The sequence below is a fragment of the Pan troglodytes genome, chromosome 20 (genome assembly GCF_028858775.2).
Source record: "Pan troglodytes isolate AG18354 chromosome 20, NHGRI_mPanTro3-v2.0_pri, whole genome shotgun sequence".
In the NCBI taxonomy this organism is placed as follows: domain Eukaryota; kingdom Metazoa; phylum Chordata; class Mammalia; order Primates; family Hominidae; genus Pan; species Pan troglodytes.
In genome coordinates, this window is record NC_072418.2 from 52,398,791 (window position 1) to 52,426,614 (window position 27,824).

At 55.2% G+C, this 27,824-nt stretch overlaps 2 protein-coding genes across 3 annotated transcripts; one reads left to right on the forward strand and one right to left on the reverse strand.

Moving 5' to 3' along the window:
- Positions 1 to 1,389: 1,389 nt before the first annotated feature.
- On the reverse strand, positions 1,390 to 7,561 carry PIH1D1 (PIH1 domain containing 1). Of its 2 annotated transcripts, none has more exons than XR_010153924.1 (9): positions 6,593 to 7,561; positions 5,890 to 5,956; positions 4,562 to 4,741; positions 3,091 to 3,152; positions 2,917 to 2,998; positions 2,428 to 2,557; positions 2,114 to 2,189; positions 1,641 to 1,884; positions 1,390 to 1,513 (listed from the first exon to the last, which is right to left on the reverse strand). XR_010153924.1 is itself a non-coding variant. In XM_016936533.4 (9 exons), the coding sequence occupies exons 1-9, from the start codon at positions 6,680 to 6,682 to the stop codon at positions 1,472 to 1,474; spliced, it is 873 nt and encodes a 290-aa protein (XP_016792022.1). In that variant the 5' UTR covers positions 6,683 to 7,044; the 3' UTR covers positions 1,390 to 1,471. The 2 variants fall into 2 exon arrangements, 1 of the variants encoding a protein (XP_016792022.1); XM_016936533.4 differs by having other exon boundaries at positions 1,641 to 1,784; positions 6,593 to 7,044.
- A 699-nt stretch (positions 7,562 to 8,260) lies between these two features.
- Positions 8,261 to 24,676, forward strand: ALDH16A1 (aldehyde dehydrogenase 16 family member A1). The gene is made up of 17 exons (XM_001172647.6): positions 8,261 to 8,539; positions 13,588 to 13,690; positions 14,062 to 14,188; positions 14,772 to 14,950; positions 15,931 to 16,008; positions 16,332 to 16,513; positions 16,597 to 16,749; positions 17,285 to 17,470; positions 17,952 to 18,047; positions 18,222 to 18,358; positions 18,513 to 18,618; positions 18,728 to 18,858; positions 19,834 to 20,001; positions 20,178 to 20,379; positions 22,477 to 22,662; positions 22,960 to 23,082; positions 24,396 to 24,676. The coding sequence occupies exons 1-17, from the start codon at positions 8,450 to 8,452 to the stop codon at positions 24,555 to 24,557; spliced, it is 2,409 nt and encodes an 802-aa protein (XP_001172647.3). The 5' UTR covers positions 8,261 to 8,449; the 3' UTR covers positions 24,558 to 24,676.
- The last annotated feature ends 3,148 nt before the right edge of the window (positions 24,677 to 27,824 follow it).

Genomic DNA, 27,824 nt, shown 5'->3' on the forward strand with positions numbered 1-27,824 from the left:
CAACAATCACTTATTAACTCAAGAAATATTTATCAAGGCAGGGCGTTCCTGTAATCCCAGCACTTTGAGAGGCTGAGGAGGGCTGATCACTTGAGCTCAGGAGTTCGAGACCAGCCTGGGCAACAGATGGAGACCCCGTCTCTATAAAAAATATTTAAAAATTAGCTGGGCATGGTGGCACCTGTAGTCGCAGCTACTTGGGAGGCTGAGGTGCAACCATCACTTGAACTCGGGAGGTTGCAGAGTGAGTCAGGATTGCACCACTGCACTCCAGCGTGGGCCTAAGAGCCAGACTCTGTCAAAAAAAAAAAAAAAGAAAGAGAGAGAGAGAGAAAGGAAGGAAGGAAGGAAAAGAAAGAAAGAATAAAGAAAGAAACTTCTGCAGATGTACTGGGAAGAGGATACAAAGTAGCAGGAACAGCAGAAACTAAGAGATGGGGGAAAATGGGTGTGGTCAGGACACTGTTCAGTATGACTGGGCTCCAGTTAGAGGAAGAGGTCAAAACTAGGCTGGGCACAGTGGCTCACGCCTGTAATCCCAGTATTTGGGGAGGCCATGGTGGGAGGATCACTTGAGGCCAAGAACTCAAGACCAACCTGGGCAACATAGCAAGACCTCATCTCTAAAAAAATGCAAAAAATAAAATTAGCTGGGCACAATGGTGCATGCCTGTCATCCTAGCTACTCAGAGGCTGATGTGGGAGGATCACTTGAACCCAGGAGTTCCAGGCTGCAGTGAGCTACATGATTGCACCACTGCACTCCAGTGACAGAGTGAGATCCTTTTTTTTTTTTTTTTTTTTTTTTTTGAGACGGAGTTTCGCTCTTGTAGCCCAGACTGGAGTGCAATGGCACGATCTCGGCTCACTGCAACCTCCGCCTCAGCCTCCCGAGTAGCTGGGATTACAGGCTTGCGCCACCATGCCCGGCTAATTTTTGTATTTTTAGTAGAGACCAGGTTTCACCATGTCGGCCAGGCTAGTCTCGAACTCCTGACCTCAGGTGATCCACCCAGCTCGGCCTCCCAAAGTGCTGGGATTACAGGTGTGAACTACCGTGCCTGACAACCCTGTCTCTTAAACATAAAAGTGAGCCATGACCCGGGGCTCAGATCACACAGAGCCTTGAGTGCTTGGCTGAGGGGCTTGGACCTTCTCCCAGGGCGGCTGGGGAGCCACAGGAGGGCTGTGAAGAAGGAAAGTGCAGGGCCAGCTCTGGGGCCTGGGGAGGACTAACAAGGGGAGACTGGAGGCCAGGAGGCTTCAGGGAGGATCCAGGGGGAAGGATGAGGCCTGAGCTGGGGCAGTGACCTCTATAGGACTGGAGGGGCACAGCCCAATGTCCCTCTTCCCTCCCAACACCCACATATCCCCAGTCAGAGACAGAACAAAGGCAAAAATCTTTTATTTCAACTTTAGGGAAGCCAGCAGCCTCTTCTCCACATCTCAGAAGCACAAGGAGACACCCTGATCAAGAAGGCACCGGCAGAAGCGGCATGGCCACCATTAATTGCTGAGGAGACAGAGCAAAGAGAATGAGGATCCAGGACCCAGAAGTCCAGCTCCCAGCCCCCCTCCCTGGGAGACAGAGTCCAGGCCCCGCCAATGTCCCAGCTTCCCCAAGCCCCTCCCCCAGGCACCTTTCTCTTCCGGTGGAAGGCTGCCTTGCTCTCATGAGAGTTGATCTGCAGCGGGATATAAGCGTCTAGATGATACAGCTGCTGGGGGCCCCCCATCACCAGGCGGTTCTCCCCGATCTCCAGCGACAGCCCCAGGGCTCCATCCTGGAGAGGTGGCGGAATCAGGTCACCCTTCCCAGCAACAGGATGATCACCTGGACCAGGCATGGTAGCCTCACACGCTGGGAAACTATATTTGAAGGGTCTAATCTCCCAGGAAGAGACAGAAGACAGCAATTACAAGTCTCAAGGACCGAGCACTTACAATCCCTTGGGCGCCCTCAGGACAGCACCAGAAGGTGGCCTGTGGGCCTCCTGGCAGAGAGGACGCAACTGACAAGTCCAGCAACAACCCCTTGTCACTCACACTCAGAGACAGTCCCTGACCTTTCCAGACCTCATTCCCCTGCTCTGGTCCAGCGCGCAAAACTCACCAGTTTGGGGAGGTCAATTTCAGCCAAGAGGAGGTCGGGGGCTTCCAGCCACAGGTTCAGGTGAGGCTTTTCAGGGCTGAGGAGGAACAAGGTCCAGGGCTGAGCACAGCTGCCAGGTCTTTGCCTGGCGTGCTGTCCCTTTTCTCCCTCCAACCAGCCCTATTGGCCTCAGGACGCCTTCCCAGTCAGGAGTTCTCTCTCCTCCCTCTGTCAGTGCCCAGGGCCCCAGGACATCACCCAGTGTGGGAGGATGGAGGGAGGGATTCCCAAGAGCGTTGAAGAAACATCAGACCGGGGATCTACCGAAGGCCCACCCTGACTCAGCTCTCCCGGGGGCGGGCGTGTACAGGTCCCCCAGCTCCTGGATCCGAGGACGCTGCTCCGAGCGGATGTTCTGCTGCGAGATGGAGCCCATGAATGGCCGGTTCTTCATCATGCGCCATTCTGAGGGTCAGGAGCGCCGTCAAACATCGTACAGGTCAGGGTTCCCTTTGTGGGGGCCAAGAGCCTCCCGGGATAGGCTCCACCGGCTCACCAGGACTCTTGGGGTCTGACCACACCCCGCAGGCTTGGCTCCAGGAAGCCCGCCCACCTTAGTCACGCCCCTCCCATGATATGCCCCAATAAAACCCACCCCTGGAGATGTTCCTGGCCCCGCCCCCTCAGGGCGTCCAGACTCCACCCCCTCCTAGTAGCACAGACTCCAGGGCACCCTGCCCAAGCCAGCCCCTCCTCTCCTAGGGGTGTTCCCCAAACCGCTCCTGGCTCCACTCTTTCCCGAGGGCCCAGGACCTGCCCCTCACCCGGATTCAGCTGCAAGTTGTATTTGTCCTCAAGGCCCTCCCTGGCGATGGTGATCACGAGCTCCCGCAAGAAATCGCTGTTCTGGGGTGACAGAGAGGGAAAAGACAGGCGGTGGCAGGGAGGGTAGGGGTAGAGACCCCTGCCCAGGCCTCAACCGCAGCCCCGCCCCCAACCTGCATCCTCCGGTAGAAGTCGCTGTTGACAGCTACGTCGTAGGCGGTACATCCCTGGCCTTCTGCGGGGAGAAAAAGGGGGTGAGGACCCCCCAGCCCTCTGCAGGAAGCCCACAGCCCAGACCCAGACAGGGAAGAAACATTCAGGGACAGCGGCCGTAAGAAGCAGAGAGAGACATAAGGAAGCGAGAGCTGGGCACTCACTTTCCGCTCTGGACTCTCCGCCCAGCCTCCTCCCTGGCCTCGTATCTCCTGTCCATCAGTGTGATGTCACTAGAGTTGACCCTATCCCTTCCCTGCTCACAGCTCTTCTCTGGCTCCCCAGTGCTCCCAAGTGAAGGTCTGAGCCCCACAAGCCTGGCGTTGGAGACCCTGTGTGGTCTGCCCCTCCCACCTCTGGAGAAGACCTCATTCTTCTAGCAACCTCGGCCCACTGAATTTCTTTCAGTCACTCTCCATTACTGGCTGATCCAATCCAATCATTCTCTCCCAGCTCTGGGCCGCTCTCCCTAGAACCTTCTTCTGTCTGCCTGCTGAACTCCTCCTGTTCCTTCAAATCTTATCCCACACCCCCTCCTCCAGGAAGCCTTCCCTGACCCCTTCATGTGGGTGACGAGCCCTCTCAAGGCTGTGCTGGGTGCCCCCCTCCAAAGCAGCGTGAATCACACCCTATTGATACTGCATCCATCTCCTTGAGCCCCACCCATGACAGCGAGTTTCTGGAACGTGGAATGTGCATTTCATAGGTCCTTATTCCCCGGGGCACTGCCTAGAGCTTGGTCCCAGAAAGCTTCAAGAGACATATTGAAAAAAGGATATAGAGGCAGAAACAGGGACAGAGGTGAGGCAAGACAGAGATGGAGAAAGGGAGAAGGGCAAAGGAGAAAACAGGATGAAAGAGAGAGCCGCAGGCTGGGTGCAGTGGCTCACACCTGTAATCCCAGCACTTTCGGAGGCTGAGGCGGTGGATCACCTGAGGTCAGGAGTCTGAGACCAGCCAGGCCAACGTGGCGAAACCCCGTCTCTATTAAAAATACAAAAATTAGCTGGGTGTGGTGGAGCACACCGTAATCCCAGCTGCTTGGGAGCCTGAGACAGGAGAATTGTCTGAACCTGGGCAACAAGAGCGAAACTCCATCACAAGAAAAAAAAAAAAAGAAAGAAAAATGAAGGAGACAGCAGGCTCAGGACTAAAGCCAGGAGATCCGCTAATGCACGAAGAGCACTCTGCCCAGGCCTCCCGGCCCTGGAGTGGGGCATGGAAAAGTGCCAGCCTGGCCAGGTGGCAGAACCAGGACTGCCCGGGTGTGGGATGTCCAGGGCACTAGAGATCTGCCATAGGGAAAAGAATCAGATCGAGGGGCCAGATCTCCAGGAGCTGAGGGAGGAGGGTCCTGGGCCCAGGATTCTTGGGTTCTAGGAAAGAAGGGGCCTAGCGGGCCAGACTCCTGGGTCCTCTGAGGGCACTGACTTGCATCCAGTTCTGCATGAGGCTCTCCCAGACTCATGGGGATGCGAAACCCAGCTTGGTCCTCCTCTAGCATCTGAAGCAGCTCCTCCTCGGTCACGTCGGCGGGAGGAGGGATAGAGGGGGAGTGGCAGATGTTGATGAAAACCTTCCCTTCCGAGGAGTTGGTCTTTATGCAGAAACCTGGTGGGAGTGGGTTAGTCATGACAATCCTTTTCTGCACAAGTCCCAGTCCCCATCCACTCTCTCCAGGCTCTGTCTCTTTTCCTTTTGCCCTGTCCCCCTTTTTTGTTCCACTCCCCACCCCTGAGATCCCTCACTTCTCTTTTTTTTTTTTTTTTTGAGACAGACTCTCACTCTGTCACCCAGGCTGGAATGCAGTGGCGTGATCTCGGCTCACTGCAACCTCCACCTCCCAGGTTCAAGCAATTCTCATGCCTCAGCCTCCCAAGTAGCTGGGATTATAGGCGCCCACCACCACGCCCGGCTAATTTTCGTATTTTTAGTAGAGATGGAGTTTCACCATGTTGGCCAGGCTGATCTCAAACTCCTGCCCTCAGGTGATCCTCCCGCCTTGGCCTCCCAAAGTGCTGGGATTACACGCGTGAGCCACCGCTCCCGGCCCCCTCTCTTCTTTGTTTTCTCCTTGTTTGTTTTTTGAGACAGGGTCTCACTGTGTCACCCAGGCTGGAGTGCAGTGGTACGATCTTGGCTCACCGCAGTTTCTTCCACCTGGCTCAAGTGAGCCTCCCACCTCAGCCTCGTGAGTAGCTATGACTACAGGCACGCACCCACCAAGTCCAGCTAATTTTGTTTATTTTTAGTAGAGATGAGGTCTCACTATGTTGCACAGGCTGGTCTTGAACGCCTGGCCTCAAGCAATCCTTCCACCTCGGCCTCCCAAAGTGGTGGAATTACAGATGTGAGCCACTGTGCCCAGCCTCTCTTCCTATCTTTGTTGTTGTTGTTTGTTTCGTTTTGTTTTTGAGACAGAGTCTCACTCTGTCACCCAGGCTGCAGTACAGTGGTGCGATCTCCGCCCACTGCAACTTCTGCCTCATGGGTTCCAGCAATTCTCCTGTCTCAGCCTCCCCAGTAGCTGGGACTACAGGCACGTGCCACCGCACCTGGCCTCTTCCTATCTCTGATTCTCTGGCCCCCTACCTACTCCTACTCTGTCCTCCAACTCCTTTCTGTCCTAGGATGATCTCTGTGGGTGTCTGCTCACCCCACCCCCACCCTAGGCCTTTATTTTCGTGTCTCTTTCCTTCCTCCTCTCTCTGTCCTCTCCCTGGGTCTCCTGTCCCTCTCTCTCCGGTGTCCTTTCTCACCAGGCTGAGGCTGGATTTGTGTCGATTCTGGTCTGGTTGTCTGGGCTTGCTGGAGCTCCTTGGAGGCCTGTATAAAGGAAAACTACCTCCAGGCTTGGAGTCTGTGCCATCAGACCCCTCATTTGTTCCTCAAATGGAGCAATTCTTATGCATGAGAGCTGTGGATAACGCGAGAAATTAGACGGTTTAGGTCCCCTTTCTCCTTTGAGAACTAGAAGAACAACCCCAACCCCACTCCCATTTCTTTTTTTTTTTTTTTTTTTTTGGAGACGGAGTCTCACTCTGTCGCCCAGGCTGGAGTGCAGTGCCGCGGTCTCGGCTCATTGCAAGCTTCACCTCCCGGGTTCACGCCATTCTCCTGCCTCAGCCTCTCCAGTAGCTAGGACTACAGGCGCCCGCCACCACGCCCAGCTAATTTTTTGTATTTTTAGTAGAGACGGGGTTTCACCGTGTTAGCCAGGATGGTCTCGATCTCCTGACCTCGTGATCCGCCCGCCTCGGCCTCCCAAAGTGCTGGGATTACAGGTGTGAGCCACCGCGCCCGGCCCCCCACTCCCATTTCTTAGCAAACTTGAAGCCCATCAACCTCAATTCCCCGAGGCCTGGTTCCCGCCTTAGTGCATTCTGGGAACTGCAATCCCATCTTTGAGCACCCCGCCAAAATCCCCGAATACTCAAGGATCCAGGGGTCCGGTCACTGCACCTGCAGCAGCAGCTCCTCAAATCGCGCCGAATCAGCACCGATCGCCTCCGCCTCGCTTAGCCCCAGTCCCAGCAGCTTCGGGTTCGCCATGGCCCTGGGAAAGAGATCTAGGCGTCCTCGAGACCCTCAACGTGGGAAACTTTGCCCAGGATCCGAACCCCAGTGCCTGCTCTGGCCCTCAATCGACTCCGGATACCTACTATCCTGTTCAGAAACCTAAGACTGGCCTAAGACTACATTTCCATTCAAGACCGAACACCATCGTCAAATCCGTTGGGAATATGTGTCTCTAGACGTACTACCCTCCGTCCAACGTGCCGAACTGTAAACGAAGCCACACTTCCGGTCTATCGGTAAACACAGGACTGGAGTACGCCACACTTCCGAGTACCCCAGTGTTCATTCACAAGCTGGTATCGCGTTATCGACTAGCCACGCCCCTCGCATCAATCAAAAATAAACCCCAAGGCGGATCCCTGAATGCCACACTTCCTGTATCTATGAAAGCCACACTTCCGGCTGGGCGCTGTGGCTCCTACCGGTAGTCCCAGCACTTTGGAAGGCCAGGGCAAGAGAATCGCTTGAGGCCAGGAGTTCGAAACCAGCTTGGGCAATACAATGAGATAACGTCCCACACCCCATCTCTTTAAAAAAAAAAAAAAAAGCGCCAGACTTCCATTCTTTCCACAACCAAAACTGGCCCCCTTACTTTGCAGTGAAGGTTGCATTTTCCAAACCTTAATCTCAATGTCCATCCTAAAAGGTACCCTTTTTATCTTTGAATTATCACTTCCTGCCAGCTCTAGATACTAATACGTCCAGATCTAGACCCGCCAGATCTAGATCTAGACCTCTAGTCAATATAATTAGAACTAAAAGCTGCACTTTGAGGCTGGGAGGCCGAGGCAGGAGGATCGCTTGAGCCCAGGAGTTCGAGACCAGCCTGAGCAACATAGCAAGATCCTGTCTCTACAAAAAAAAAAAAAAAAAAAAAAAATTAGCCAGGCTTGATGGCACGTGCCTGTAGTCCCAGCTACTGTGCAGGCTGACGCAGGAGTAATGTTTAAACCCGAAAAGTCGAGGCGACAGTAAGCCGTGATAGGACCACTGCACTCCAGCCCTGGGCGACAGAGGGAGACCCTGTCTCAAGAAAATAAAAGGTAAAACAAATAAAACCTGCACTTCCTGCTACTATAAAACAAGGCACTGGGAAGACGCATCAATAGGACGACCCTTTTTTTCTTTATTACTTTTTTTTTTTTTAGACACGGTATCCCTTTGCCACCCAGGCTGGAGTGCAGTGGCGCGATCTCGGCTCACTGAAACGTACACCTCCTGGGTTCAAGTGATTCTCCCGCCTCAGCCTCTTGAGTAGCTGAGATTACAGGCGCGCACCACCACAGCTCGGCTAATGCTTGTATTTTTAGTAGAGACGGGGGTTTCACCAAATTGATCAGGTTGGTCTCGAACTCCCGACCTTAGGTGATCCGCCCGCCTCGGCCTCCCGAAGTGCTGGGATTACAGCCAAGAGCCATCGTGCCCGGCCACGCCGATCCTTCTAAATCCGGAGCCCTCCTAACTATTCGCAAAGTACCCACATCGCCGTCTCCCCTTCCTCCCCGTTTTAAGCAGTGCGCATGCTCCTAAATACGCTTCCCCGTGGGGGACGTAGGCGGGGCCATCGGGTCCTAAGGCAAAAAGTGTGGGCGTGGCTGCTCTCTGTATCTTGTAGCCCCACCCCATTGCCATTAGCCCCGCCCCTTTGGGCTGGAAAGGGAGGTGTCGCTCTTCGGACCTCAAGGTTCCCCTTAATACAGAGCGCCCCGCAGTCTTCGCGGAAAGCGTTCGGGGTAGGCGATGGCTGCGACGCGTGCAGGGCCCCGCGCCCGCGAGATCTTCACCTCGCTGGAGTACGGACCGGTGCCGGAGAGCCACGCATGCGCACTGGTGAGAGCTTGCCCGGCCGGCGCTGCCCGCCGCGTTCCCCAGGCCTGGGCGCCCGGTTTTTCGCGCGGAGTCCCGTCATCCACTGCGGTAGCTCAGCCGCTCCGCCTCTCTTAGTCCCCGTGATTCCCGCCGCCGAATAGGATCGCGCCCTGTAGGACGCTCCCTTGAGCCTTGGCGGTGGCAGCCTTTTAGTCTGTTCCGGTCTTCCCCACTGGTTCACTTGCCCCTTGATCCTGAACTCCTCGTAGTGTTTCCGCGGTTTTCCTGAACTCCTCTAGACGCTCTCGTGATTCCTCAGGGTCCCCTCAGAACCTGACGCCACCCACCAGACCCCTTAGGATTCCTGTGAGGCTCCAGTGACCCACAACCCCCATTGTCTTTCCACGACTCTTCAAAACATCCTATGGCTTCCATGGGCCTCCAGAGCACCCCAGACCTCCTGAGGGACTCCCTTCATCCCTTTGATTACCCAGAGACCTTCAGAACTTTCCTGGAGCCCCCGTGATCCCATAGGACCCCTCAATACTCGTGGGGTTCATGTGACCTCATCGGAACTCTCAGGAGCCTAGAATACATCAGGACTTCCGGTTTGGGTTGGTTTTTTTTTTTTTTTTTTTTTGAGCCAGGGTCTCACTCTGTCGCCCAAACTGAAGTGCACTGGCGCTATCACACCACTGCAGCCTCAATCTCCTGGGCTCAAGCCATCCTCTCACCTCAGCCCCCCAAGTAACTGGGACCAGAGACGCGCGCCACCACTCTCAGCTAATATTTGTACTTTTTCTAGAGACAAGGTTTCAGCATGTTGGCCAGGCTGGTCTCGAACTCCTGGCCTCAAGTGATCCACCCACCTCGACTTCCCAAAGTGCTGGGATTACAGGCGTGAGCTACTGCACCCAGCCACATCAGGACTTCCTGTAATTACTTATGGCCCCTCACAATACCCTCACGGGGCTCCTATGATCTCTCTAGCTCTCAGAATGTCCCATAGGGTTCCCATGATTGTTCAGGAACCCCTGAAGTCCTCGTGAGGGTCCCATGATCCCCTGGGGGTCCTCAGAACCTCCCTAGGACTCCCATGACCCCTCAGAGGCCCCCAGAACCCTCGTGGGGTTCCTGCAAATGAGTAGGGCACCTCAAACTTTCTGTCGTTTCCCCAGGCACTCTCAGAATTCCTTCACGGGGCTCTCATGATCCCCCAGGGTCCCCCAGCACCCAGGCGAGAGGAGCTTAGGCTTCTTTGAGGGGGAGGGCAGGAGGCCAGAGCAATGGTCCAAGTGGAAGGAACTGGATCAGAACCCTGGCACAGCCTAGCACTTGGGGAGGCCAAGACGGGTAGATCGCCTGAGCTCAGGAATTCGAGACCAGCCTGGGCAACATAGTGAAACCTCGTCTCTACTAAAATACAAAACATTGGGCCAGGCGTGGTGGCTCAGACTTGTAATCCCAGCACTTTGGGAGTCCAAGGCGGGCGGATCACCTGAGGTCAGGAGTTCGAGACCAGCCTGGCCAACATGGTGAAACCCCATCTCTACTAAAATACAAAAATTACCTGAGCGTGGTGGTGTTTGCCTGTAATCCTAGCTACTTGGGAGGCTGAGGTGGGAGAATTGCTTGAATCCAGGAGGCAGAGGTTGCAGTAAGCTGAGATTGCACCACTGCACTCCAGCCTGGGCAACAGAGCAAGACGCTGTCTCCAAAAAAAATACAAAAATGGCTGGGCGCAGTGGTTCACACCTGTAATCCCAGCGCTTTGGGAGGCCGAGGCGGGCAGATCATGAGGTCAGGAGATCGAGACCAGCCTGGCCAAGATGGTGAAACCCCATCTCTACTAAAAATACAAAAAATTAGCTGGGCGTGGTGGCAGGCGCCTGTAATCCCAGCTACTTGGGAGGCTGAGGCAGGAGAATCGCTTGAACCCAGGAGGTGGAGATTGCAGTGAGCCGAGACCACGCCACTGCACTCCAGCCTGGGCAACAAGAGCAAAACTCCATCTCAAAAAAAAAAAAAAAGGAAACAGAAAACAAAAGATTAGCCGAGGATGGCAGCACACACCTGTAGTCCAAGCTACCCGGGAGGCTGAGGTGGGAGGATCACCTGAGCCTGGGAGGTGCAGTGATCATACCACTGAACTCCAGCCTGGGTGACAGAATAAGACCCTGTCCCCCCTGAAAAAAAAAGAAGTTGAGGCCAGGCAAGTGGCTCACACCTGTAATCCCAGCAGTTTGGGAGACCGAGGCAGGAGGATCACTCACACCTAGGAGTTTGAGACCAGCCTGGGCAACATGGTGAGGCCCTATCTCTATTAATATAAAAATAAAACATAAAAAGTGAAGTTGAGACTTGGACTTGAGCCCTTGCATTTCAGACCCATGGTCTTGCCTACACCAGCAAAGTTCTCAACCGTACAGTCTCTGGGCCAGACTCAACCAACAAACATGTTTTCTTTGGCCTGAACTTTATTTTTTTTTTTTATGTGAAATGCTGGACAATTGATTCCATGTAAACATCCGGGAGGTCCTCTTGAAAATAAAATTCCAAAATGTGTCAACATTTGGCTCAACTTCCCTGACAAAAGTCATCTGGGACCAATAGCTCCTGTCTTTTCCATGAATCGTAAGCTCCTCTTCTCATCCAGGCCCTCTTCTCAGGCCTCCTGGAACCCTCTGGACATTCTTTTGGAATTTTATTTTTCTTTTGGGGGGAAACTTTCCAACTTGCACAGAATAATTAGCATGTATTTTGAACTCCTATTTACCCATCACTGTGCCTCAACCATCATCAACATTTATCCCAGCGCTGTTTCCTTCTGTATTTTCTTTGGAGTAATTTAAACAAATCCTGGATGTCACAGTATTTTCCTATAAATATTTGAATCCTTTCTTCTAACAGATAAGGGCTCATTTTGTTACAAAACTACCATGGTCTGTTACCACACTTAACATTAAGTCATTCTTTTTGTTTTTTGTTTGTTTGTTTGAGACAGGATCTCACTCTGTCGCCCAGGCTAGCGTTCAGTAGCGTTCATAGCTCACTGCAGCCTGAAACTCCCGGGCCCAAGCAATCCTCCCGCCCCAGCCTCCTGACTAGCTGAGACTACAAGTGTGCATCATCATGACTGGCAAATTTTTTACTTTTATTTTTGTAGAGATGGGGTCTTGCTGTGTAGGTCCAGACTAGTCTCAAACTCCTCAGCTCAAGCAATCCTCCCGTCTCAGCGTGGGAAAGTGCAGGGATTACAGATGTGAGCTACCATGCCCGGCCAACAATCATTCTTTAATGTCATCTGATGCCCAGTTCATGTTCAAATATCCCTGACTTTCTCACAGATGTCTCTCTCCCTGTGGGCGTTTGAGTTTGGAACTTCTAAGTAACTTTTTTGCTTTAAAGAGAAAGGAGAAGCCAGGCACAGTGGCTCATGCTTGTAATCCCAGCACTTTGGGAGGCTGAGGCGAGTGGATCACCTGAGGCCAGGAGTTCGAGACCAGCCTGGCCAACATGGTAAAAACCCGTCTCTACTAGAAATATATAAATTAGCTGGGCATGGTGGCGGCCGCCTGTAATCCCAGCTACTTGGGAGGCTGAGGTAGGAGAATCACGTGAACCCAGGAGGCGGAGGTTGCAGTGAGCTGAGATCGCACCATTGCACTCCAGCCTGGGAGACAAGAGCAAGACTCCATCTCAAAAAAAAAAAAGAAAGAAGGGCCAGTAAGAGAAAAATCAGGAATATGTGACATCAGAGATGCTAGGGGAGTCTGTAGAAGGAGCAAGTGAGCAGTGTGCTTTGGATTTAGCAGCAGGGAAGACGTGACCAGGATGAGAAAGAAATATGGAGGAGAAGTCCGGGCGCGGTGGCTCATGCCTGTAATCTCAGCACTTTGGGAGGCCGAGGCAGGCGGATCAAGAGGTCAGGAGATCAAGACCATCCTGGCTAACACAGTGAAACCCCATCTCTACTAAAAATACAAAAAAATTAGCCAGGCGTGGTGGCAGGCACATGTAGTCCCAGCTACTCGGGAGCCTGAGGCAGGAGAATGGCGTGAACCCAGGAGGCGGACCTTGCAGTGAGCAGAGATCGCGCCACTGCACTCCAGCCTGGGTGACAGAGCGAGACTCCGTCTCAAACAGAAAAAAAAAAAAGAAATATGGAGGAGATGTGGTGAGTGAGATGTGGTAAAAAAAAATTTTTTTTTTGAGACAGAGCCTTGCTCTGTTACTCAGGCTGGAGTGCAGTGGCGTGATCTTGGCTTACTACAGCCTCTACCTCCTGGGCTCAAGTGATCCTCCCACCTCAGACTCCCAGGTAGCTGGGACTACAGGCACTCACCACCACACCCGGCTAACTTTTTGTATTTTTTGTAGAGATGAGCTTTCACCATGTTGCCCAGGCTGGTCTTGAACGCCTAGGCTCAGCCCACCTCGGCCTCCCAAAGTGGACTCCAAATAGGTGCCACTGTTGTGGCACCAGCCCAAGGACTCAGTTGAGACCCTAATTGAATGAATTAAAGATGTTGACACGTCCATAATCCCAGCACTTTGGGAGGCCAAGGCGTGCAGATCACTTGAGGTCAGGAGTTCAAGACCAGCCTGACCAACATGGTGAAACCCCGTCTCTACTAAAAATACAAAAACAAAACTAGCCGCGTGTGGTGGCGGGCGCCTGTAGTCCCAGCTACTCAGGAGATTGAGGCGGGAGAATAGCGAGAACCCAGGAGGCGGAGCTTGCAGTGAGCTGAGATCATGCCACTGCACTCCAGCCTGGGTGACAGAGCAAGACTCAGTCTCAAAAAAAAAAATGAAAAAATGTTCTAGAACTAGAGTGGTGATGGTTACACAACACTGTAAATGTGCAGAATGCCACTAAACTGCTGAACTATACACTTTGAAATGCTCTATTTTACCACAAACTTTTTTTTTAAAGCAATAGGAGGAAAAGAATTAGCTGATGGGGCAGAGGGAGACAGACGTCCCCTCCTAGAGGATTCTGGGTAGGGGTTGAACTGCCCCAGCTCCTCCCGAACCCCTTTCCAAACTGTCTCTACCTCCCCCAGGCCTGGCTGGACACCCAGGACCGGTGCTTGGGCCACTATGTGAATGGGAAGTGGTTAAAGCCTGAACACAGAAATTCAGTGCCTTGCCAGGATCCCATCACAGGTACGAGATGTCCCCCAGTCATTAGTGGAAGGGAGGTATCTGTGCCCTCTAGCCCTACCCACCAACACCCATTCCCCTTGCGTAGGGCCCTAAGGGCAGGAAACAGCTGGTGGTGGGAGATGGGCTGCGATGTCTGGTTCCTTCTGAAACCAGTCACCCTAATTATGGTTCCGGGTCTCTGTGGAGGCTTTGTGAGACTGCTGTCTGCGAAAATCCCTTCCTTGCTCTGGAGGTGATCATAGCCGTGACCCAGCAGAGAATGGGGACCAGCTTTACACTCTTGGGCTGATCCAGGCTCCGAAAATCTCAGCCCCCTCCAGATATGACATGGGCTACTCCTCCCATCTGAGTCCCCCCACTTTTCTCCCCAGGAGAGAACTTGGCCAGTTGCCTGCAGGCACAGGCCGAGGACGTGGCTGCAGCCGTGGAGGCAGCCAGGATGGCATTTAAGAGCTGGAGTGCGCACCCCGGCGTCGTCCGGGCCCAGCACCTGACCAGGTGATGCAGCTGAGGTGTGGACCCCGGGAGGTGGGGACCCCCAGCATCCACTCGAGACCATGGGAACAAAGGCTATTTCCCAAGATCCCACTGAATTAATTTGCAGCTAAGGCTCAGATTCCCAGTATGTGCTGGAGGCAGTCGTGGCTGAAACATGCATCCGTTGTCCACTATTCACTGGGACTAGAAGCCACAAAGCCTCTATTTCCCAGGACATTCTTGGAGTGCATTGGGGCTCAGTTCACTGGGGCTGGTGAAGCCCCTAAATCCATCTCCTAGCTGCTTGGGGGGAAGCTAGAGACAAAAACTCCATTTCCCAAAACACAATTGAGGTTAGAAGCTAAGACTCAATTTCCCAAAAGCTTCAGGGATTTCCAGCGGCCAAGACCTTTACACAGCATCCTCAGGGTTTGTGTTTCCATGACTATAATTCTCATAAATCTTCACTGCCCTCTGCCCCAGGTAAATGGTGGGGATGCCTCAGGGGCTCATGGGGATTGTAGTCCAGGTATATAGGAGCAGCCCAGGACTCTGCGAGTCTGAGGGCCGTTGGAAAATGAGCACCCTCTTGCTTTCTCCACAGGCTGGCCAAGGTGATCCAGAAGCACCAGCGGCTGCTGTGGACCCTGGAATCCCTGGTGACTGGGCGGGCTGTTCGAGAGGTTCGAGACGGGGACGTCCAGCTGGCCCAGCAGCTGCTCCACTACCATGCAATCCAGGCATCCACCCAGGAGGAGGCACTGGCAGGCTGGGAGCCCATGGGTGAGACCCTGGAGTCCCTAGCCCTATCCTCCCACATGACTCAGCAGTGCTAGCTCTAGTCCCCTCATTCTTTTTCTTTTAGACAGAGTTTCGCTCTTGTCGCCCAGGCCGGAGTGCAGTGGCGCGATCTCGGCTCACTGTAACCTCCGCCTCCCGGGTTCAAGTGATTCTCCTGCCTCAGCCTCCTGAGTAGCTGGAATTACAGGCACCCACCACCACACCTGGCTAATTGTTATATTTTTATTAGAGAAGAGGGGTCTCATCATGTTGGTCAGGCTGGTCTCAAACTCCTAACCTCAGATGATTCACCTGCCTTGGCGTCCCAAAGTGCTGGGATTACAGGCATGAGCCACCGTGCCCGGTCCCCTCATTCTTTTTCTTTTGTTTTTGTTTTTGTTTTTTTCTTTTTCAGACAGGGTCTTTCTCTGTCACCCTGGCTGGAGTACAGTGGTGCAATTATAGCTCACTGATACCTCGACCTCCTGGGCTCAAAATCCTCCCACCTCAGCCTCCCAAGTAACCGGGACTACGACCATGCACCACCACACCTGACTAGTTTTTGTTTTTTGTTTTTTTTTGAGATGGAGTTTCGCTCTTTGTTGCCCAGGCTGGAGTGCAGTGGTGCGATCTCGGCTCACTGGAACCTCCGCCTCCCGTGTTCAAGTGATTCTCCTGCCTCAGCCTCCCGAGTAGCTGGGACTACAGGCATGCACTACCACGCCTGGCTAATTTTGTGTTTTTAGTGGAGATGGGGTTTTTCCATGTTGGTCAGGCTGGTCTCAAACTTCCCACCTCAGGTGATCCACCCACCTCGACCTCCCAAAGTGCTGAGATTACAGGCATGAGCCACCACGCCCGGCCTTTTTTTTTTTTTTTTTTTTTTTTTTTTTTAATGTAGCCATGGGGTCTTGCCATGTGGCCCAGGCTGGACTTAAACACCTAGCCTCAAGGGATCCTCTTGCCTCATTTTTTTCTTGCAGGAGTAATTGGCCTCATCCTGCCACCCACATTCTCCTTCCTTGAGATGATGTGGAGGATTTGCCCTGCCCTGGCTGTGGGTAAATGATGGCCTGGGGAGTCCTGACTCTTGGGTCTGAGAAAGGAGGGGATCGTGGGGCCCAAACTCCAGAGTCTGAGAGACAAGGGGGCTGGAGGCCTGGACTCTGTGGAAGGAGTCTGTGGGAGGAGGGGCTGCGGGTCTGAACTCCTAGGTCTGAGGGAGGAGGGGCTGGAGTCTGGACTCCTGGGTCTGAGGGAGGAGGGGCTGGGGTCTGGACTCCTGAGTCTGAGGGAGGAGGAGCTGGGACCTGGACTCCTGAGTCTGAGGGAGGAGGGGCTGGGACCTGGACTCCTGAGTCTTTGAGCTGCTCCACTTCCCCAGGCTGCACCGTGGTGGCCCTCGTGCCCCCAGCCTCCCCAACGCCCCTCCTCCTGGCCCAGCTGTCAGGGGAGCTAGGCCCATTCCCAGGAGTCCTGAATGTCATCAGTGGCCCTGCCTCCCTGGTGCCCATCCTGGCCTCCCAGCCTGGAATCCAGAAGGTGGCCTTCTGCGGAGCCCTGGAGGTACCTTCAGGACAGGGGTTGTGGTGGAACGCGGCTGGGGGCTGCAAGGCTCCTCCTGCAGCTGAATTGGGGGGGGTCCCTAGGAAGGGCGTGCCCTTCGACGGAGCCTGGCGGGTGAGTGTGCGGAGCTGGGCCTGGCACTGGGGACGGAGTCGCTGCTGCTGCTGACGGACACAGCGGACATAGACTCGGCCGTGGAGGGTGTCGTGGACGCCGCCTGGTCCGACCGCGGCCCGGTGAGACCCATGCACTCCTGTCCCCTCACACCCTGGAGGCTGTTGGTGTCTGTCTCCAGTCTTCGGGGTCCTGAGTCTCTGTTCATTTTATTTTATTTTATTTTATTTATTTATTTTGAGACGGAGTTTCACTCTTGTCGCCCAGGCTGGGGTGCAGTGGCGCGATTTCGGCTCACTGCAACCTCTGCCTCCCGGGTTCAGGTGATTCTCCTGCCTCAGCCTCCCGAGTAGCTGGGATTACAGGCGGGCACCACCATGCCTGGCTAATTTATGTATTTTTAGTAGAGACGGGGTTTCACCATGTTGGCCAGGCTGGTCTCGAACTCCTGACCTCAGGTGATCCACCCACCTCGGCCTCCCAAAGTGCTGGGATTGCAGGTGTGAGCCACCGCATCCGGCCTCTCTGTTCTTTAGGACTCTGTTGATTTATCTGAGTGTCCATGTCCCTAGTTTTCCAGCCTCTGTCTTCACTCTTCAGATCACCAACTTGCTAGAGTGCAATGGTGTGATCTCCTGATGCCCCTTTTCCTCACAGGGTGGCCTCAGGCTCCTCATCCAGGAGTCTGTGTGGGATGAAGCCATGAGACGGCTGCAGGAGCGGATGGGGCGGCTTCGGAGTGGCCGAGGGCTGGATGGGGCTGTGGACATGGGGGCCCGGGGGGCTGCCGCATGTGACCTGGTCCAGCGCTTTGTGTGTGAGGCCCAGAGCCAGGGTGCACAGGTGAGGCAGGGGGTAGAGACTTGAGGGTGTCAGAAGAGGAGGGGCCTGGAGACCCAGCTCCCGGGTCCGAGGGAGGAGGGAGCTGGGCGTGGACAACTGGGTCTGAGGAAGGAGGGGCTGGGAGCCTGGACTCCTGGGTCTGAGGGAGGAGGGGCTGGGAGCCTGGACTCCTGGGTCTGAAGGAGGAGGGGCTGGGAGCCTGGACTCCTGGGTCTGAGGGAGGAGGGGCTGGGAGCCTGGACTCCTGGGTCTGAAGGAGGAGGGTCTGGGCCTGGACTCCGGGGTCTGAGGGAGGAGGTGCTGGGGCCTGGATTCCTGGGTCTGAGGGAGGAGGGGCTGGGGCCTGGACTCCTGGGTCTGAGGGAGGAGAGGCTGGGGGTCCAGACTCCTGGGTCTGAGGGAGGAGGGGCTGGGGTCCTGGAGTCCTCAGTCTCAGCAGGAAGGGACCAGAAGTCGACTTCTAGATCATTTCTCTCCCTAGGTGTTCCAGGCTGGCGATGTGCCTTCGGAACGCCCATTCTGTCCCCCAACCTTGGTCTCCAACCTGCCCCCAGCCTCCCCATGTGCCCAGGTGGAGGTGAGACCCTTAAGGCTGCAGAGCTACCCACCGCCAGCCAAGGGCAGCAGCTCTGTGCCTGGGGAAGCCCTTGGGGTGACCGTGTGACCTGGGCATGGGGGCTGCTGCCTGCTCTAGGCTCCTTCCCTGGTGGGTGGGCCCTGGAGGGCTGAGCCTCCCGGTCACCCCTTGCAGGTGCCGTGGCCTGTGGTTGTGGCCTCCCCCTTCCGCACAGCCAAGGAGGCACTGTTGGTGGCCAACGGGACGCCCCGCGGGGGCAGCGCCAGTGTGTGGAGCGAGAGGCTGGGGCAGGCGCTGGAGCTGGGCTATGGGTCAGTCTGCGTGGCCCGGGCGCTCACTCCTCTCCTCATTCTTCCCGTCTTCATCTCCCTTCTCCCTGGGTCGCTCCCCGTGCCTTTAACTCACCCCTCTCCCGGCCTGCCACCGTCTGTTTTCCTCTGTTGGACACCTTCATCTTCCCCACAGGCTCCAGGTGGGCACTGTCTGGATCAACGCCCACGGCCTCAGAGACCCTTCAGTGCCCACAGGCGGCTGCAAGGAGAGTGGGTGTTCCTGGCACGGGGGCCCAGACGTGAGCACATCCCCTCCCCGTCACCAGCCCCCCCGCCGCCCCATGCCCTTGACACTTGCATCCGGCCTCGCGTGCCCCTTGCATCCTCTTGACACCGTCCCTCTCACAGGGGCTGTATGAGTATCTGCGGCCCTCAGGGACCCCTGCCCAGCTGTCCTGCCTCTCCAAGAACCTGAACTATGACACCTTTGGCCTCGCTGTTCCCTCAACCCTGCCAGCTGGGCCTGAAATAGGGCCCAGGTGAGTCGTTGGGGGCCAGTGGTCTGGGAGTGTGAACGGGGAGAGGGGAATTGATGCCTGTTTCCCCGTGGACTGGAGGGCTGGCGCGAGGTCCATCCAAGCCATCTCATAGTCCTGCTGAGTACCACGTTGTGGCCTCACACTTTCCCCACCCCAGGCCTGCCGAGACTCTCAGCTCTGCCCCATGAATGTCTGTACTCTCCCAGAAACTCATGGGTCTAGGAGCTTAGGGTCCCCCAGAGGTTCACTGGAGCAGAAGCTTGGGGTCCCCCAGAGGCTCATGGGAGCAGGAGCTTGGGGTCCCCCAGAGGCTCATGGGAGCAGAAACTTGGGGTCCTCCAGAGGCTCATGGGAGCAGGAGTTTAAGGTCCCCCCAGAGACTCAAGGGAGCAGTTTAGGGTCTACCAGAGGCTCATGGGAGCAGGAGCTTAGGGTCCCCCAGAGGCTCATGGAGCAGGAACTTAGGGTCCCCCAGAGGCTCATGGGAGCAGAAGCTTTGGGTCCTCCGGGGCTCATGGGAACAGGAATTTGGGGTGCCCCACAGGCTTATGAGAGCAGTTTAGGGTCTGCCAGAGGCTCATGGGAGTAGGAGTTTAGGGTCTCCCAGAGGCTCATGGGAGCAGGAGTTTAGGGTACCCAGAGGCTAATGGGAACAGGGGCTTGGGGTCCCCCAGAGGCTCATGGGAGCAGAAACTTGAGTCCTCCAGAGGCTCATGGGAGCAGGAATTTGGGGTTCCCCAGAGGCTCATGGGAGCAGTTTAAGGTCCCCCAGAGGCTCATGGGAGCTGGAGTTTAGGGTCCCCCAGTGAATCATGGGAGCAGGAGTTTTAGGGTCCCCCAGAGGCTCATGGGAACAGGGGTTTGGGGTGCCTCAGAGGCTCACGGGAGCCAAGGCGGTCTTCCCAGTGCGGTACAGCATAGGGTCTGAGCAGATTGAGGCCCCAGGACTCCTCCTCATGTCCCACCCTACTCCAGCCCAGCACCCCCCTATGGGCTCTTCGTTGGGGGCCGTTTCCAGGCTCCTGGGGCCCGAAGCTCCAGGCCCATCCGGGATTCGTCTGGCAACCTCCATGGCTACGTGGCTGAGGGTGGAGCCAAGGACATCCGAGGTGCTGTGGAGGCCGCTCACCAGGCTTTCCCTGGGTAAGGGGTCACACGGGAAAGCCCAAGGGTCATGGTGTGGCAGAGAGGGGAGCCTGCCCCCAGCAATTGGTGGACTGGGAGGCTGGGCCCCCAGGGTAGGGGCTGTGGACAGAGGGTGGGTGTCGGGAGAGCCAAGACCAGGATGCCGACCCCCACTGTGCGCTGTCTGCCCACAGCTGGGCGGGCCAGTCCCCAGGAGCCCGGGCAGCCCTGCTGTGGGCCCTGGCGGCTGCACTGGAGCGCCGGAAGTCTACCCTGGCCTCGAGGCTGGAGAGGCAGGGAGCGGAGCTCAAGGCTGCGGAGGCGGAGGTGGAGCTGAGCGCAAGGCGACTTCGGGCGTGGGGGGCCCGGGTACAGGCCCAAGGCCACACCCTGCAGGTGAAGGGTCTGTGGGCACCTGGGCCAGCTGGGCAGGCGGGGTGGGGCTCAGACCAGAGGCTGTGAGATAACCCAGGCTTGGAATTCGGGCCCAGCCCCACCGCCTTCCACGGCAGGATCATCAGCAAGAGGCTTCACCTCTCCCTACCTCAGTTCCCTCATCTGTACAGTGAGTGGGCACACAACCCGCCTCGTAGAGTAGCGTTCACCAGATGATGGATAGCGACCCATTCCTGGACCCTAAAATCAATTTAGTGGGCTGTTAGGCGGTTCTCGCATTGCTGTAAAGAAACACCTGGGGGCGCAGTGGCTCACGCCTGTAATCCCAGCACTTTGCGAGGCTGAGGCAGGCGGATCACGAGGTCAGGAGATCGAGACCAGCCTGGGCAACACGGTGAAACCTGGTCTCTACTAAAAATACAAAAAATTAGCTGGGTACGGTGGTGGGCACCTATAGTCCCAGCTACTCAGGAGGCTGAGGCAGGAAAACTGCTTGAACCCAGGAGGCAGTGGTTGCAGTGAGCCGAGATCGTGCCACTGCACTCCAGCCTGAATGACAGAGTGAGACCTTGTGTCACAAAAAAAAACAAAAAATACCTGGCCAGACATGGTGGCTCATGCCTGTAATCCTAGCACTTTGGGAGGCAAAAGTGGGTGGATCGCTTGAGGCCAGGAGTTTGAAACCAGCCTGGGCAACACAGTGAAACCCTGTCTCCACAAAAAATAGAAAAATTAGCTGGGCATGTTGGCACCAGTCTCCCTCTGGCACCCGGCTGGAGTGCAGTGCCACGATCATGGCTCACTGCAGCCTCAACCTCCGAGGTCCAAGTGAGCCCCCCACCTCAGCCTCCTGAGTATCTGGAATCACAGGCACACACCAGCACACATGACTGGGTGTTTTTGTATTTTTGCAGAGACAAGAGACTCGCCATGTTGCCCAGGCTGATCTTGAACTCCTAGCTTCAAGTGATCCGCCTGTCTTGACCTCCCAAAGTGCTGGGATTATAGGCGTGAGCCACCGCGCCTGGCCAGGGATTACACTTCAACATGAGATTTGGGTGGGACGTCTGAACTATATCATGGGCCAAACCATATTTCTTTCTTTCTTTTTTTTTTTTTTTTTTGAGACAGAGTCTCGCTCTGTCGCCCAGGCTGGAGTGCAGTGGCGCAATCTCAGCTCACTGCAACCTCTGCATCCCAGGTTCATGCCATTCTCCTGCCCCAGCCTTCCGAGTGGCTGGGACTACAGGTGCCCACCACCACACCCGGCTAATTTTTTTTTTGTATATTTAGTAGAGACGGGGTTTCACCATGTTAGGATGGTCTCGATTTCCTGACCTCGTGATCCGCCCACCTTGGCCTCCCAAACTGCTGGGATTACAGGTGTGAGCCACTACACCCAGCCTTCTTTTTTTTAAATTTTATTTTACTTTAGTTCTGGGATACATGTGCAGAACGCGCAGGCTTGTTACATAGGGATACACGTGCCATGGTGGTTTGCTGCGCCTATTGACCTGCCCTCTAAGTTCCCTCCCCTTGCCTCCCACCCCTCAACACCATATTTATTTTTAACAAAAGAAAATAGACCAGGCGCAGTGGCTCACGCCTGTAATCTCAGCACTTTGGGAGGCCAAGGTGGGCAGATCACAAGGTCAAGAGATCGAGACCATCCTGGCTAACAGAGTGAAACCCCATCTCTACTAAATATACAAAAAAAAAAAAAAAAAAAATAGCCGGGCATGGTGGCAGGTGCCTGTAGTCTCAGCTACTCAGGAGACTGAGGCAGGAGAATGGCGTGAACCCGGGAGGCGGAGGTTGCAGTGAGCCAAGATCGCGCCACTGCACTCTAGCCAGGGCGACAGAGTGAGAGTCCGTCTCAAAAAAAAAAAAAGAAAGGCGGTTATGCAGGATGTTTCTCACCGCCCGAACCCCCGTGGAATGATTCACTTTGACCAGCGTCTGCGAAATGGCAGGGGCTTCCACAGTGGTGCGGTTTGGGCCAACACCAAGTGTTGGGGAGAATGTAGAGGAACTGGATCTGTCATTTACTGGGGGCGGGGCGCCCCTGCCCCACACGTGACCCACCTGTCCCTGCAGGTAGCGGGGCTGAGAGGCCCTGTGCTGCGCCTGCGGGAGCCGCTGGGTGTGCTGGCTGTGGTGTGTCCGGACGAGTGGCCCCTGCTTGCCTTCGTGTCCCTGCTGGCTCCCGCCCTGGCCTACGGCAACACTGTGGTCATGGTGCCCAGTGCGGCCTGTCCTCTGCTGGCCCTGGAGGTCTGCCAGGTATAGCCCCCTGCCTTCCTGCCTCTCCTCCCCGTAGCCTCAGGGCAGCAGAAAAAGGCGCCCCAAAGTCAGCAGGAGCTTGTCTCTTACCCCACCCTCCGTGGTACCCATGCTGCCCCCAGCCCCAGCATCCAAACCTTCACTCCTTGGGGACCCAGTGCCCATTCTTCACCCTAGGCCTGGGGCTTTCTCCTGCATGACCCCCCATCCCCTTCCCTCCCATGGGCACCCCCTGAATGCCCACTCCTTGCCCTGCCCCCACGGCCTTCCCAACCTTTCACTCTCTCTATCCCCTAGGACATGGCCACCGTGTTCCCAGCAGGCCTGGCCAACGTGGTGACAGGAGACCGGGACCATCTGACCCGCTGCCTGGCCTTGCACCAGGACATCCAGGCCATGTGGTATTTCGGATCAGCCCAGGTGCTCTTTGTTCTGTTTTGCCATCTTCAGCATCTCAAACTTCAAACAGGCTCCTCCTTTTCTGGAAACACAGCCCCGCCCTCTTAGAACTCCTGTTGCTAAGGGGAGAAACTCCTTGACAAGAAGGTTTTGAGGCCCCGCCCTTAGGACTCAAGTTACTAAGGAAGAGGCTGTCCTTAGCAACAAGGGCCTGAGAGCTGCCTAGCCCAAAGACCTCGTCTCAGTGGACAGCCCGTTGCTAAGGACCACACCCTAGATTTGGAGGCCCACAGTCTACGCTTTGTTTTTCTTTTTTGAGACAGAACCTCACCCTGTCACCCAGATGCAATCATACCTCACTGCAGCCTCAACCTCCCAGGCTCAAGCCACCGTCCCACCTCAGCTTCCTGAGTAGCTGGGACCACAGGCGTGCACCACCATGCCCAGCTAATTTTTTTCTTTTGCAGAAACAGGGGTTTCTCTATGTTGGCCAGGCTGATCTTGAACTCCTGGGCTCAAGTGATCTGCCCGCCTCGGCCTCTCAAAGTGCTGGGATTACAGGTGTGAGCCAGCACAACTGGTTGAGTCTACTGTTTTTTATTTTATTTTATTTTATTTTATTTTTTTTGAGACAGAGTCTCACTCTGTCGCCCAGGCTGGAATACAGTGGCACGATCTTGGCTCACTGCAACCTCTGCCTCCCGGGTTCAAGTGATTCTCCTGCCTCCCAAGTAGCTGAGACTACAGGCACTCACCGCCATGCCCAGCTAATTGTTGGGGGTTTTTTTTAGTAGAGATGGGGTTTCGCCATATTGGCCAGGCTGGTCTCGAACTCCTGACCTCGCGTGATCTGCCTGCCTCAGCCTCCCAAAATGCCGAGATTACAGGCGTGAGCCACTGTGCCCAACCAATTTTTACTTTTTAAATGGAGACGGGGTCTCGCCATATTGTCCAGGCTGGTCTCAAACTCCTGAACTCAAGCGATCCTCCCGCCTCAGCCACGCCAAGTGCTGGGATTACAGGAGCGAGTCACCGCGCCCCACCATCCACTCTCTTAAACCTCCTGTTGGTAACAGATGTGAACTTGTTGACAAAAGCCTTGGGGCCCATTCCTTTCAACATGGGCTGTTAAGGGAGAGGAAATTCCCTAACCACTGGGTCAAATGCTTTTCCCTACCATCTGGAAGTTTTGCTTGGGAGGAGCTGGGCATTGTAGCTGCAGAGCCTGGGTCCAGCCTGGAGCCCCTCGTCAGTAACAGTCTTCATCGCGGAGGAAGCAGGTGCTTAGCAACAAGCCCGCAGAAGTGCTTACTCCCGTCTCTCCCCCGCCTCAGGGTTCCCAGTTTGTCGAGTGGGCCTCGGCAGGAAACCTCAAACCGGTGTGGGCGAGCAGGGGCTGCCCGCGGGCCTGGGACCAGGAGGCCGAGGGGGCAGGCCCAGAGCTGGGGCTGCGAGCGGCGCGGACCAAGGCCCTGTGGCTGCCTATGGGGGACTGATGCCTGAGCGCCACCTACTGCATTTTGGACACCTCACACCAAGGGGAGATGCACCCCACGGACACCTGGGACTTTCCCCTTCTGGTTCCTGTGTCTCCCAATAAACTCTCTGACCAACACTAGCTGTGCTTCTGCGAGAAGAAAGGGTGTAGCAACTTCTGGCAGATATGAGGCTTTTTTTTTTTTTTTTTTTTTTTGAGACAACGTCTGGCTCTGTCACCCAGGCTGGAGCGCAGTGGCACAATCTCGGCCCACTGCAGCCTCAACCTCCGGGGCTCAAGGGATCCTCATGCCTCAGCCTCATGTGTAGCTGGGGCCACAGACATGCACCACCACACCTGGCTCGAGGCCATTTTAGTTCTGAGGTTGAGCAGCTCAGGAGCCGGCTCCAGCACAGTGCTGTGTTTGTGAAACAGAGAAAGGGGACCCCCGAGGACCCCAGACAGGGCCTTAGGACTCTCATATCTTCTTGTCTTCTCCATCTGGTGGCTCTTGTTCTCTGGTTTTCTCTACCTTTTCATGGCCCCAGAATCCATATGCAGTAAAGGAACTCTCTGGAATAAAATTAAAGTCCTCCTATATGACTTTTGTCAATTTCCATAATGTAAATGCTCCCACCGTGCAGGATTTCAAGGTACAGGTGATTAAACAACTGCCTGAGAGATCCTGAATTGTTAACAGGTCAGCTCCCATGAGCCAATACAAGCCGCTTCAGCACACCACTGCCTTAGGATTCTGGTTGTGGGTGGGTTTTTTTGGTTTGTTTTTTGTTTTTTTGAGACAGAGTCTCTCTGTCGGCCAGGCTGGAGTGCAGCGGGGTGATCTCGGCTCACTGCAACCTCCGCCTCCCAGGTTCAAGCGATTCTCCTGCCTCGGCCTCCAGAGTAGCTAGAATTACAGGCTCGCGCCACCACACCCAGATAATTTTTTGTATTTTTAGTACAGACGGGGTTTCACCATCTTGGCCTGGCTGGTTTCAAACTCCTGACCTCAAGCGGTCCGCCTGTCTTGGTCTCCCCAAAGTGCTAGGATTACAGACTTAAGCCACTGCGCACGACTGTTGATTTTTTAAATAAAGGATCTTGCTCTGTTTTTTAGGCTGTAATACAGTGGCGCCGTCACAGCTTACTGAACCCACCCTCGACCTCCTGGGCTCAATCCTCCCATCTCGGCCGGGCGTGGTGGCTCACGCCTGTAATCCCAGCACTTTGGGAGGCCGAGGCGGGTGGATCATGAGGTCAGGAGATCAAGACCATCCTGGCTAACACGGTGAAACCCCGTCTCTACTAAAAATACAAAAAAATTAGCTGGGCATGGTGGCGGGCGCCTGTAGTCCCAGCTACTTGGGAGGCTGAGGCAGAAGAATGGCGTGAACCCGGGAGGTGGAGCTTGCAGTGAGCCGAGATCGAGCCACTGCACTCCAGCCTGGGCGAAAGAGTGAGACTCCGTCTCAAAAAAAAAAAAAAAAAAAACCTCCCACCTCAGCCTCCTGAGTAGCTGGGACCACAGGCACGCACCACCATGCCTGGCTAATTTTTTTTTTTTTTTAATAGGCAGAGTCTACCTACGTTGCTCAGGCTGGTCTTGAACTCCTGGCCTCAAGCGATCCTCTCGCCTCAGCCTTTCAAAGTGTGGGACTACAGGCATCAGCCACCACACCTGAAGTAGAATTCTTTTTGATGTAAGAAACCCACTCTTACTAGTTTAGGATAAAAGGGAGTTTTCAGAGGCCAGGCTCGGTGACTCAGGCCTGTAATCCCAACACTTTGAGAGGCTGAAGTAGGCGGATCACCTGAGGTCAGGAATTTGAGAGCAGCCTGGCCAACACAGTGAAACCCTGTCTGTACTAAAAATACAAAAATTAGCTGGGTGTGGTGGCGGGCACCTGTAATCCCAATTACTCAGGAGGCTGAGGCAGAAGAATCACTCGAACCCAGGAGGCAGAGGTTGCAGTGAGCTGAGAGCACACACTTCACTCTAGTCTGGGCAACAGAGCAAGGCTCCATCTCAAAGAAAAAAAAAAAATGAGAGTTTTCCAGACTAGGTGTGGCAGTTCACACCTGTAATCCCAGCACTTTGGGAGGCCGAGGTGGGTGGATCACTTGTCAGAAGTTTGAGACCAGCCTGGGCAACATGGTGAAATCCCGTCTCTACTAAAATTATAAAAATTAGCCAGGCGTGGTGGCGGCGCCTGAAATCCCAGCTATCTGGGAGGCAGGAGAATTGCTTGAACCTGGGAGGCAGAGGGGGAGCTTGCAGTGAGCCAAGATCGTGCCACTGCACTCCAGCCTGGACAACACAGCGAGACTCGGTCTCAAAAAAAAGAGAGAGAGAGGAGTCTTCTGGAAGGCTACAGAGATTCCCTAGAGGCAATAGGGCGATAGGGCAGGACACACAATGAGGGGCCCCAGGACTTGGTCAGGAAGGAGCTAGAGCAGGTCCTTTGTCCATGGGCCACATGAGCTATTGGGGCTTGTATCTCTGCCTCTCTGCTTCATTTAAATCTTTCTAGCCAGATGGAAGGTCTGACCATTCGGTGCGACAAGGCAGCTAACCCAGGCTGAACAGGAAGTGAGGCAGGCAGAGGGATCAGGGAAGGGAAATGGATGGTGAAGGCCAGGACGGGCAAGGCTTTGCTGCAGTAACACATAACCCCCGAATCTGCGTGGGCCACAACCACAACATTAGTTTGTTGCTTACACTCCCTGTGCTCATCCGGGGCTGGCAGGATCCCTGTGCTCCTCCGAGTGGCACAGGAAACTTGGCTGATAGAGGCGCTCTCTCCATGCATCCTCCACCATCCACTCCCCGGTCCCTTAGACTTCCATTCAGAAGTGACCTGTCACCTCCACCCTCATGTGACTGGCCAAAGTGAGTGTGGCCATGTCCGAGTTCCCCAGGATGGGACCTTGAACCCTCCTGCGGGGGGGGGGTGGGGGGGGGCAGCAGATGTTTCAGGACAGTCTGCCACGGATCAGATAGGTGAGCAAGAGATTCAGGATGGGCGTGATGGGTCACACCTGTAATCCCAGCATTTTGGGAGGCCGAGGCAGGCTGATCACCTGAGGTCAGGAGTTCGAGATCAGCCTGGCCAACATAGTGAAACCTCGTCTCTACTAAAAATACAAAAATTAGCCGGGCATGGTGGCACGCACCTGTAATTCCAGCTACTCGGGAGCCTGAGGCACAAGAATCGCTTAAGCCCAGGAGGCGGAGGTTGCAGTGAGCCGAGATTGTGCCACTGCACTCCAGCCTGGGCAACAGAGT